The following is a 12,318-nucleotide window of genomic DNA, read 5'->3' on the forward strand; positions in this document are numbered from 1 at the left end:
GAAGGCAGCTGCTTAACCAACTGAGCCACCCAGGCGTCCCTAAAGTAGAACTTTTATAGTTAGTATTAGGTGGAGCCATTACTACTTAGGACAGAACAAAGTATATAACTTCAGTGTGTGGCCTCTAATATTTAGTCCCCATATTTAGATATTTCATATTCATAGGCATAGATATTAATTATCAGATTTGATGACAGTTTGTGAGAAGGCAGATACGTAGAAGTTTCAGGGACTGATGGTGTGAAAAACCGGGCTTGATGTTGGTAGCAAAACTGGTTACCAGAGATAAAACTGGAAAACAGAGATTTCTTAGATCGGTTTAACGTTATACTGTTTATATATCCATCTGTTTAAAACACTAATATTTGTTCTAGTATAATATTACCTCATTCCTAGCAAAATGAATTTAAGCTATGTAATTGTCAAGTACTTTTATGTTTTTATTTTTAGGGATTTCTACCTAATCTCAAAGGAGATGATAATTAGAATGAGATGGTCTGCTTTGCCCCCTTGCTGATGGTAGTGACTTCACAGACCGTTACTAGTTGCTAAATTAGAGAAATAATTCATTTCCACTTTAGATGTTGTTTTTAAAATAATTTCTTAGAAAAGGCAATACCGGGCGCCTGGGTGGCTCAGTGGGTTAAGCCTCTGCCTTCAGCTCAGGTCATGATCCCAGGGGCCTGGGATCGAGTCCTGCGTTGGGCTCTCTGCTCAGGAGGGAGCCTGCTTCTCCTCATCTCTCTCTCTGTCTGTCTCTCTGCCTATTTGTGATCTCTCTCTCTGTCAAATAAATAAATAAAATTTAAAAAAAAAGAAAAAAAGAAAAAAAGAAAAGGCAATACCTTTTGAGGCAAGTTTCTGTCCTACCACACTGAACATTTGTAACACTGGTGTTTTGTGTGTTTTTCAGGATTGGGACGGCTGCCCTGGCGGTTCAGGTTGTAGGCAGTAACTGGCCCAAGCCTCACTATACTTTGCTGATTACAGGCCTGTGCCGTTTCCAGATTGTACAGGTCTTAAAAGAGAAGCCATATCCTGTTGCTGAAGTGGAACAGTTGGACCGGCTTGAGGAATTTCCCAACACCTGTAAAACTAGGGAGGAACTAGGAGAACTATCAGAACAGTTTTACAAATATGCAGTACAAGTGAGTTGCTTTTATTTTTTACCTTAAAACCCCATTTTCTCCGGTTCCTTTCCTGCCCTAAGATATGATGAATCTGTTGAGTGTGAAGTGTTAGGGCAGCGTATGTTTAAATGACTTAGTAATATAATATATTGGTTTCACTTTGCTTTTGTCTAAGAGTGTACCTATGACATTCTAGGAAAAATGAGGCAACTCTTTCTAAAGTTTTTCCAAGGAGTCTTTTAAAGCTTACCTTATAGCTTCCAGTGTCTCCAAACCAGATAGTTATTAAACCTAAATAGTGTTAAAAACTAAAATATTGAACAAAAGTCATATGTCACAAGAGTTATCTAGGTAGCAAATTACATAAGTTATGTTGGTTCAGAAGTCAAGGTCACACTGACAATGGCAGTAAATGTGGAGGGCTAGGTCTACAGTAGACTGATTTCAAAGATGGTTAAAGCCTTGATTAAAGCCTAGAATGCTGGGAAAGAAGCACATATGAGGCATGCATATATATTTGACTTTTTAATTCTAGGTTTAAGGTTTTTTTTTTTAACTCTAGATTGACTAGAAATCTTTTCCCCTCACCCCATTTTGTTTGAAACTTTATCAAAATATATTGTAAAATCGAGTCTTCTACTTTCTGTTGATGCAGTCCAGTGACTATAATTAGATCTGTGAGGATCAGGCAGTTCTAAAGGTCTCAATTGTTGAAACGTGTAAGGCAAGTGTTCTCACCCTTTGTATCTGTACCTGATGTGGCATTTGCAGCAACACACTTCTGGGGTCATAAACAATAGGGAAATAGAGAACTCAGAGCTGTAGCTTCTGTGGGGACTAAAAGGAAGGACCTACTTGAACAAAGAAGCTTCATGTTGAGAACTGGAATAAGTGATTATATGCCATTGAAGAAGGAGATAGAGGGAGAATCAGAATTTTCTTTTTTTCCTGGGTAATACTCCTGGGTCTTTGTTCTTCTGTTGGACACAGCTCCATAGAGATTGCACTTTGCTTTTTACTTCTCCCCACTTTGAATCAAAAGAGAAATTTTGGGCGCCTGGGTGGCTCAGTGGGTTAAGCCGCTGCCTTCGGCTCAGGTCATGATCTCAGGGTCCTGGGATCAAGTCCCGCATCGGGCTCTCTGCTCAGCAGGGAGCCTGCTTCCTCCTCTCTCTCTCTGCCTGCCTCTCTGCCTACTTGTGATCTCTCTCTGTCAAATAAATAAATAAAATCTTAAAAAAAAAAAAAAAAAGAATGCATCTCTTAAAAAAAAAAAAAAAGAGAAATTTTAAACATGTGAAGAATTATAGTGACATGAAAGGAATCTTTAGAGAGAAACGTCACCATAATTTCACTTCTATCATGCATTATTTTAACTTTTGGCTTGTCTTCTGGTATCAGTCCAATTCAGTCTTATATTTTGTTTTCCTATCCATGTCTACTTTTTATATTAAGTATCTTAATAAATTTCATTGAGTTGGGCTATCAGAATTTTTATCTTTCCTCTTTTTAGACATTGAGGTTGTTTCCAGTTAATACTTTCTGTCATTTCCTTCTGTATTTCCTTGCATAGCCTTCATCAATAGACTTCTTCAATAGCTTCCTGACCAATCTCTTTCTGGTTTCTTTTCTCTGATTCATCCTGTTCACTGAGCCTTTCTAAAGAAGTTCTGGGCCTTCCTCTTTCCTGAGTAAAAGACTTTAATGGTGATAGGATAAAGTTAAACTTTCTTAGGACAATATTAAGGCCCTTCCCAAATCTGTTAAATTCCATTTATACCCATTGTTTTAGTCACGCTGTCCATCAGCTTCACATCTTATTGTTTCATATCCCAGTGATTTTGTCCCTTCTGTTTTCTCTGATGGGAGTGGTCTTCCTTCTCTCAGTTTTCAGATTTATGCTTTCCCAACTCCTGTGGGCTGTTAGTGCTCCTTTTCCTGCACTCCCACAGTCGTTTAAGCACCCTTTTTAATATAATACTTACCACATATTGAAATTTACCTTGTAGGTCTGTTTCTTCTACTGAACTTGAATTCATCCCTGCTTTCACCACCCGCTACCGAGCAGTATGTTGTGTCTGTCAATTAGTTTGTGCTCAGTAAGTGCTTGGAGAACAAGTTTTAACTGTTTTATTTTCTTAGGATGAATTCTTAGGAGAAAGAGTCTTTAAATTTTATTATCTACTTCTCCCACCTGAATGGCTTCATCATGACTGTGCTTTCTTTCATTCCCTTGACTCTAGGCAGGCAATGGATAGATTCCTAAATTACAGTGCCTTCAGAGCGGCTGGATTAGTACTGGCATCAGAAATCTTTTTAGAGTGACTAAATGAGGCACATCATTTGTGAATTAGTCAGTATAGGCTAAGCTTTGCTATTGTAAGTACTCCAGAATCTCACCATACTTTATAGCAAAAGTGTATTTCTTATTCATGCTTTGTATGTAAAACTAGAGAGTGTGCTGATCTACCTGTTAGAGTCACTTAGGGACTTAAGAGGATTAGAGATTCATCTCAAAACATGTATTTGTTATTGCTGAGGCTAGCAAAGGAAATACGGTAAGGCTAAATGGTCTTTAATGCTTCTGCCCAGAAGAAACTGTTACTTCTCATGTTTCATGTATCCGGGCAAGGCTCATGGCCCTATTTGTATTCAGAGGAGGTGAGAAAGAGCAGTCCTGCCATGTGTCCAGAAGAAAAGGAGAACTGTCAACAACCCCAGTGGTTATTATAGTTACTGAAAGCTTGCTTTTAACTTAATGTATCCTAACTCCAGGATATACCCTGGATGTTGTTTGTATAAAAAACATTCACAGTCAGTGCTCAGATTCCCATTAATCCATTGTTCTACTAAAACACTGTTTTTCAACTATTCATTGGTTAACATAATATCATCGACTCTATTAAATTTCCAGAATTTGGTAATTTCACTGTGATTATGTAAGAGAATACCTTTGTTCTTAAGAACAAGGGTCAGGATGTCTGCCACTTACTCTGAAATGTTCAGCAATAACTGTGGGTGTGTGTGTGCATGCATGTTTAGAAAAAGCAAATGTGGCAGAATGTTAATAATTGGTGAATTTAGGGGAAAAAGAATAGGACTTTATTATACTATTGCAACTTTTCCATGAATTTTAATTTTTTCCAAAATAAAATAAATTTACAGAGCCTTTTAAACATTCATATTATCCACATTTGAGCTGTTTTTGGTTTAGTTCAGATTGATATTTTGAATGTTCATCTCTTTTCCTCTGCGGCATGTAAAATGCCTGGGCTGTGGTAATCAGTGATCTTTCAGAAATAAAGACTCTGAGGCCCAAACATTAAGCCTATATAGCAGTCTGTCTTTTGAGTTTACAAATAATGCCAGATTTCATTAAAAAGACTTCTTTTTTCTTGTAGTTGGTTGAAATGTTAGATATGTCTGTCCCTGCAGTTGCTAAATTGAGACGCCTTTTAGATAGCCTTCCAAGGGAAGCTTTACCAGATATTCTGACTTCAATTATCCGAACAAGCAACAAAGAGAAGCTTCAGGTACTGTATTCCCTTCTGAAATGCAGAGTTGTTTTGTTAGTTTTTATGCAAAATAATAAATTTTGACCTTCAGTAAGAGATACTCGAGATGCATAAATGTAGTTAAAATGCTCTTGCACTGAAATTGACTATTAAAAGTAATTGCTTTACATTTTTGTTTGCTCAAGCAGCTCTTTTATTCACATTATCAGTATTAGTAGTTTGTCAATTTATGGAAAGTTAAAGTGGACAATTATTTAAAGAATAATATTTAACTCAAAAAATAAATATATTTTGTCCATTGTTTAAACACGTGGAGCTGTGGACTTTTGTGTATGTCCTGCTTTATTAGAATTCTTCATGATGTTTCTTACATAAAGCATACCTATGATGCATTATCTATGATTTTCAGTTTCTAGTTCTTGAAAGTGAAGTGAGTTGTAAAGACACTGAAAACTGTAGAATCCTAGATTTGCATGTTTTTTTCTCAAAACTATATGTTTTCTTACATACTAATTTTTATAGTGTTTATGCAGTCTGCTTTATTGAATCTTCATAGAACATGTAAATTAGTTTTCATTGAAACCTTTATCAGTTTAATACTTTTATTACAATTATGTAGGAATTCTAACAAATTACAATAGCGAGTGCATCTAACAGAAAGGTGTATAAACAGCTTACTCTGTAAACACAATCTGAGTGCAGCTCAGCTGGTAGGAGTACAAGAGTGCAGGAGTACCAGAGGGTAAGCTGGCTGTGGGCATCAGCAGGGACGTTTGAAAGAATGGAGGGCATTTAGTTACTCCGATCAGTAGTGGTGGTTGTTTAAAAGTGCTCCTGTTCTTTGATGAATGTAAGAATTTAATATTTTGAACCTAGAAATTTTTTAGGCCTAATATGTAGGCATATTCTGGGTTTTAAGAGAATAATTCACAGAGTTGACATTAAATGTGTGTTTTGTTCTTGCTGTTGGAACAATACACATGGCTTCATTTTTGAATGAAAGCTCAAGATGCTTTTTTTCTTTTTTAGGATTCTGGTGATTTCATATAATTAATCTGGTTGTATTGGCCGTAATGTAGCTGTGACTATTGATAGTTGTCTCTTTTACTTAACAATTTAAGTCCTGACTCTGACTACCTTGTTTTGGGAGCATGTGTTTCAGGTTGATTCTACTGACTGACTCATGTTCCCTTAGATTTTAGATGCTGTGAGTCTAGAGGAACGGTTCAAGATGACCATACCGCTTCTCGTCAGACAAATTGAAGGCCTGAAATTGCTTCAGAAAACCAGAAAACACAAGCAAGATGATGATAAGCGGGTAAATATTTCTTTCAGTCTACTTCTTTATGTTTCCAGTTGTTTTTATGTGATATGAGATTCAGTTTTTTTGAAGTAAAAAAAAAAAACAGAATAAAGAAAGGAACAAAGCAAAAACTTCATTGTCTCTTATCACTCAAATTATTGATAAAATTCTGAATTTGGTATGTTTTTCTAGTCCTTTTCCATGTCTGGGTCTTTCTCTTTTAAAAAACATTGTAATATTTTCTCATTTTTTGTTCTTGGTAATTTTTGGTTCATCATTAAAAGGGATAATTTACTAAGCAGTTTCTCTTTGCCATACATTTTGTGTTGTTTCCAATGTTTTCTGTATTTTAAAAATTAAAAACTGTGATGAATGTCTTTTCAAATAATTGAAGTTATTCAATTACTTCAATTATTAAGTAACTCAATAACAATAGTTATTCAATTATTCAGTTAGATAGTGTATATCAATTAGATATACACTATCTAATTGAATACCTCATGTTTCCTTTTTACTGTATATCTCATGTTTCCCTTTTTAAAAGTTTTAATTTAAATTTCATTTAGTTAACATACAGTGTAATATTAGTTTCAGGTATATGATACTTTAAGGTATTCAATGCTTCCACTCATCACCCAGTATTCATCCAACAGGTGCTTCTACTTCTAAATCCCTATCACCTATTTTATTCAACCCCCTCCCCCTGCCCCTGTAACCATCAGTTTGTTCTCTGTAGTTAAGAGCCTGTTTTCTTGGTTTGCCTTTCTTTTTTTTCTCCCCTTTCCTCGGTGATTTTGTTTCCTAAATTCCACATATGAGTGAAATGACATAGTATTGTCTTTTTCTGGCTGACTTATTTCACTTACCATTATTTTCTTTAGCTCCATCTGTGTCATTGCCAGTGGCAAGATTTCTTTTTTTTTTTTTTTTTTTTTTGGTAGCTGAGTAATATTCCAGTGTGTGTGTGTGTGTGGTGTGCACGCGTGCACGCACACGCATGTATATTTATTTATACCACAATTTTTTTATCCATTCATCAATCAGTGGACACTTGGGCTGCTTTCATAATTGGCTGTTGTAAATAATGCTGCTATAAATACCAGGATGCACGTATCCCTTTGAATTAGTATTCTTGTATTCTTTGGGCAAATACCTAGTAGTGTAATTGTTAGATCATAAGATAGTTCTATTTTTAACTTTCTGCACAACCTCCATACTGTTTTCTACAGTGGCTGTACCAGTTGCATTCCCACCAATAGTGCCAATAATCCTTTTTCTCCACATCCTCACCAATACTTGTTGTTTCTTGAGTTTTTGATTTTAGCCTTTCTAATGGGCATGAGGTGATACCTCATTATAGTTTTGATTTGCATTTCCCTGACAATCAGTGAAGTTGAGCACCTTTTCATGTGTCTGTTGACAGTCTATTCTCAGTGAAAAAAAATGCTATTGGTATTTTGATAGGAATTGCATTAATGTGTAGATTGCTTTGGGTGGTATAAATATATTTTTTTAAGATTTTATTTATTTATTAGATAGAGAGAAATCACAAGTAGGCAAATAGGCAGACAGAAAGAGAGGGGGAAGCAGGCCCTCCGCCTAGCAGAGAGCTGGATGCGGTGCTCGATCCCAGGACCCAGAGATCATGACCTGAGCCAAAGGCAGAGGCAGAGGCTTAACCCACTGAGCCACCCAGTTGCCCCAGGTGGTATAGATATTTTATTAACATTTGTTCTTCCAATCAATAAGAATGGAATGTCTTTCTGGTTTTTTGTGTCATCTTCAGTTCCTTTCATTGGTGTTTTATAGTTTTCAGAGTACAGGTCTTTCAAGTCTTTGGTTAAATTTATTCCTAGGTACCTTAATGGTTTTTGGTATGGTAGTAAGTGGAATTGACTCCTTAATTTCTCCTCCTGCTGATTCTTAATTTCTCTTTCTGCTGCTTCATTATTGGTGTGTAGAAATGGAACAGATTTTTTTACATTGGTTTTGTATCTTGTGACTTTATTGAATTCTTTATCATTTATCAGTTCTAGCTGTCTTTTGGTGGAGTCGTTGAAGTTTTCTATATGTAGAATGTAGTATGGTTTCATCTGCAGATAATGAAAATTTTACTTCTTCCTCGCCAGTTTGGATGCCTTTTATTTCTTTTTGTGTCTGTTGTGGCTAGGACTTCCAGTACTATGTTGAATAAAAGTGGTAAGAGTAAACATCCTTGTCTTATTCTTGACCCAAGAGGAGAAACTCCGTTTTTCCCCATTGAGGATGATGTTAGCTGTGGGTTTTTCATATATGGACTTGATTATGTTGAGGTATGGTCCTTCTAAACCTACTTTCTTGAAGCTTTTTATCATGAGTGGATGTTGTATTTTGACAAACACTTTTTCTGCATTTATTAAAATGTTCTTTTTTTCATTTTTTAATGTAATATTAAGAACATACTACAAAATTGTTTCCTAAAAGGACTGTGGCACTATGCTGTGCCATAATTTAGCTGACTTTTTTGTTTTTAACTTAAAAAAATTTTTATTTTCATTTACTCCAATTCTGCTCATCCTTTTCTGTCTTCTAAGCTTAGAGTCCTGTATCCTCCAGTGATTTGGTAAATAGGCACTTTCAGTTTACCTTTAGCTGACTTTTGAAAAGTATTTAACTCTTTAATCCATATGTAATTTATTTTGCCCTAAAGTGAAGATAGCAGTTGTATTTTGTCCCAAATAGCTTTTTATTTAACTCAGCACTATTACAAGTAATTCTTCACTTCCCCATTGATTTGTGATACCTTCATTATCATATATTACATTTATATGGGGTCTGTCTGAAGTCTCCCTTGAGCTATCAATTTTACTCTTGTTATGTGTGGGCAGAGCTAAGATCAGGAACATACTTTTGATTTTGGCAAGAGTTGAAATGACAGGCCTCTGAAGGCTATTAGAAAGTAAGTGGAAGGTTCAGAATCATGTTAGAGATTTGATGAACATCAACATAGAAGTGTTCCTTCATCAAAGAGAATACATTGTAGAAAGAGAAGAGCAAGGTGAAGGATTCCTCACCAGTGGGACTAAGGAAGGAGCATCAAAGCAGGGTGGAGGAGAATGAGAGAGGCAGGAGTAGCCTGTCTGGTGTTTCTGTTTCAGGACATGATTCTGTTTCAAACAGCAGAAATGAGAATTAACTTCTCATTTGAGATCAGATCATTAATTTAGTTATACATTTTGTGCAGAAAGACAAAGCAAGGCACACTCTGTGTTGGGAGGCACAGAAAACTGCCAGCTGTTATCAACAAAATACTCCCACTGCTTAAATGGAAAGATGTTCAAAATCATTTCAGAAAATGATCAAACAGGCAATAGTTACGAAAGTGTAGGAATCAGAGGATAGTATTTGGAGTTAGGCCTAAAACTTTCTCTGCCTTAAGAATTGAAAAGCACTCTTTAGTAGCTGGAAGAAAAAGGTTGTATAAAAAATTACTTATGTCTCAATAATGAAATAATTGATGTCCTTTTTTAAAACTCTCATTTGAAAATTTTTTGTTTCAGTTTTTCATACTTAAGACTATTTATTTTTTCTGCCAGTGAGTTATGTAGATAAAGGTATAGATTCACTATTTCTGTTACTATAAAATTGCTTTTTTATTTACTGCATTATGTCTTTAACTTTTTATATTTGAATGTATTAAATAGATAACAATAATAGTTTAAAAAAATAAATAGCCATGCTTTTAAATGAAGTACCTGTCATTTTGCTTCAGTGATGGCTGGTGTTGATTCATGATATTGTTGAGTTGAGAATTTCAAAAGAGCACTTTGGAAGTTTTAAAATATGATAGAGAAGTTGTGGAGAAAGAGAACACAAAGCCATTTGAGTTGGCAAAGAGGATGGTTGTTGGGTTTCAGAGAGCAATTTCAACATAATGGAGACAAAAGTCAAAGTATGAAATACAGATTATTTAAGTACTTAAGAAGGAAAGGGAAGTGGTGGTCAAAGCCACTTGATGGAAAAGCAGAACATCAGAAAAAGGGAAGTAAAGAGTGTGTAGTTAACGGAAAGGGACCTACGTAAGATGAAATATTTTGAAAGGACGAAGACTTCTCTGTGTGGAGGGGATAAATGAGAATAGAGTCAATGGTAGAAACATTAGAGATGTTAGAAATTTTATAATGTGGGAGGGGAAGTGGAATTTCTTGTTGGTAATTACTAAATATTAATATAATAAAGAAAGTAGTGACTGCCGTAGTAGCTCAAAGAAAGATAGTCCTAGATGTTTTCATTATTTTTAGAGCCAGTTCTTGAATTTTTTTCTCATTTTGTAGTATAAGCATGTAGTAAAGTAATGTCCACTTTATGTTGATCCACTTTTGGAATTCTGGTGCTTCTATATGTGTTTGTGCCTCTTAGTTATCATTATGAACTTAGTTCCTAAAGATGTAGACTCTATGAAAGTGTTATTCAGCACCAGTTATAACCTTGTGTGTTACTAGGTACCTCATTTCCAATTTATCTTGACACACCGTTTTGCTCTTCTACTTTCTGTTTTAGGTTATAGCAATACGTCCTATTAGGAGGATTACACACATCCCAGGAGCCTTAGAAGATGATGATGAGGATGAAGACAATGATGACATTGTCATGCTAGAGAGAAAAATACGAACATCCAGTATGCCAGAGCAGGCCCATAAGGTCTGTGTTAAAGAGATAAAAAGGTAAATTGACGCTGAAAAGAAACTATTCACTCGTTGGTATTTTCATTTTGCATATTAATGTTAGAAAATTCATTACTCATGGAAACTTGAGTCTTCTTTGGATCTCAAACTGAAAGCGTTGTTTTATATTCTTTAACCTTTCTCCTTATGGTTAATGTAGGTATAGACCATTCTATTCATTTTATCTTTCCAATGTCAATTTTTACCTTTCATGGCTTTCCAAATTCTCAGATTATAGTGTGATCTGTGTGGAATCTTCAGATTATCCCTCTTCATGCCTCAACCAGAATCTGATTTTAAAACACTCTTAATACTGCTGAATTAACACCAGTGTCCCAACTCTTTTTCTCAGTTGCTTTGTATAGGTGGTGCAGTTCTTCCACCTATAGTGTACTGTCAAACATGATCACCCTTGTTAACTGCCTTTTTATTGTCTCAATGAATAGGTTGTGCTTTGTTTAGACACAGTGTTTGTTCGTTATCATGTTCTTCACGTGTCACTTTTTTCTTCTTTAGAAAAAAAAGATTGGGGATGCCTGGGTGGCTCAGTTGGTTAAGCAGCTGCCTTGGGCTCGGGTCATGATCCCAGCATCCTGGGATCGAGTCCCACATCAGGCTCCTTGCTGGGCTGGGAGCCTGCTTCTCCCTCTGCCTCTGCCTGCCATCTGTCTGCCTGTGCTTGCTCTCTCTCCCTCTCTCTCTCTCTCTGATAAATAAATAAATAAATAATCTTTATTTAAAAAAAAAAGAAAAGAAAAAAAAGATTGTAAACTCTAGAGGGCAGGGACTGTCAGTTTCTCTTTGTATAAGGTAAAGTACACAGAAAACTTATGACAGCATAGGGTATATGGATAATCTCAGGGTTAAAAATAGAAAACCAGTATTTTCTTTCTGTACTTGACACATTATAACTATGTTGCATTTTCTTTTATTAATGAATTATATGAACCTAAGTGAATGCTCAGTAACTAAATACTTGACTTTCTCAGGCTCACAGTTAAGGATGTGAGTTACAGTTCAGGAATACTTTATACTGCTGGCATTAATTAATGTAGAACATCTGTTGTGGGCAGAACCCTGTTAAACACTGCATTTATTATGGGAGTTGCATTTTTAATTAAATATCTGATATAAGCTTGCTTTGATGAGCTGATTTCATCTCTGATACAAAAAATATATAATTATTGTCTTATGCATGGTTAAGCACTTAAATCTTACTGTGATAGGTATATCAATGGATAAATGTGACTTGAGACTCCCACTGTGAGGTACTGATACTGGTAAGGTCATATTTCAAGGATAGAATTAGATACAGTGTTTTATCCCTCACCTCTGTTACCCCCCCCCCCCCCAGTTTGCAGGTATCTGTTTAATTTTTTTTCCATAAGTACATTACAAAACAAAATAGCCTGATTTTTAAAAACATTTCCAGATTTTTAAAATCAAATATGCATAGTATATCTGACACAAGAAAGGCAGATGCTGGATTTTTGTGTTTTTAGGGAATTCTTCTATGTTGTGGAACATTTTTGCTATGTATTCTTTCCCTACAGACTCAAAAAAATGCCTCAGTCAATGCCAGAATATGCTCTGACTAGAAATTATTTAGAACTTATGGTGGAACTTCCTTGGAACAAAAGTACAACTGGTAAGCCAACAAAATAACA

At 35.5% G+C, this 12,318-nt stretch overlaps 1 protein-coding gene across 1 annotated transcript in view; it reads left to right on the forward strand.

Moving 5' to 3' along the window:
* LONP2 (lon peptidase 2, peroxisomal) overlaps positions 1-12,318 on the forward strand; it is a 112,934-nt gene that overhangs the window by 6,533 nt on the left and 94,083 nt on the right. Inside the window, exons 2-6 of the mRNA XM_059383465.1 lie at positions 914-1,148; positions 4,532-4,663; positions 5,841-5,963; positions 10,488-10,651; positions 12,205-12,299. Of these exons, the coding sequence (XP_059239448.1) occupies positions 914-1,148; positions 4,532-4,663; positions 5,841-5,963; positions 10,488-10,651; positions 12,205-12,299 (749 nt within the window). The remainder of the gene's footprint in view (positions 1-913; positions 1,149-4,531; positions 4,664-5,840; positions 5,964-10,487; positions 10,652-12,204; positions 12,300-12,318) is intronic.

The sequence above is a fragment of the Mustela nigripes genome, chromosome 17 (assembly GCF_022355385.1).
Source record: "Mustela nigripes isolate SB6536 chromosome 17, MUSNIG.SB6536, whole genome shotgun sequence".
NCBI classification, from domain to species: Eukaryota; Metazoa; Chordata; class Mammalia; order Carnivora; family Mustelidae; genus Mustela; species Mustela nigripes.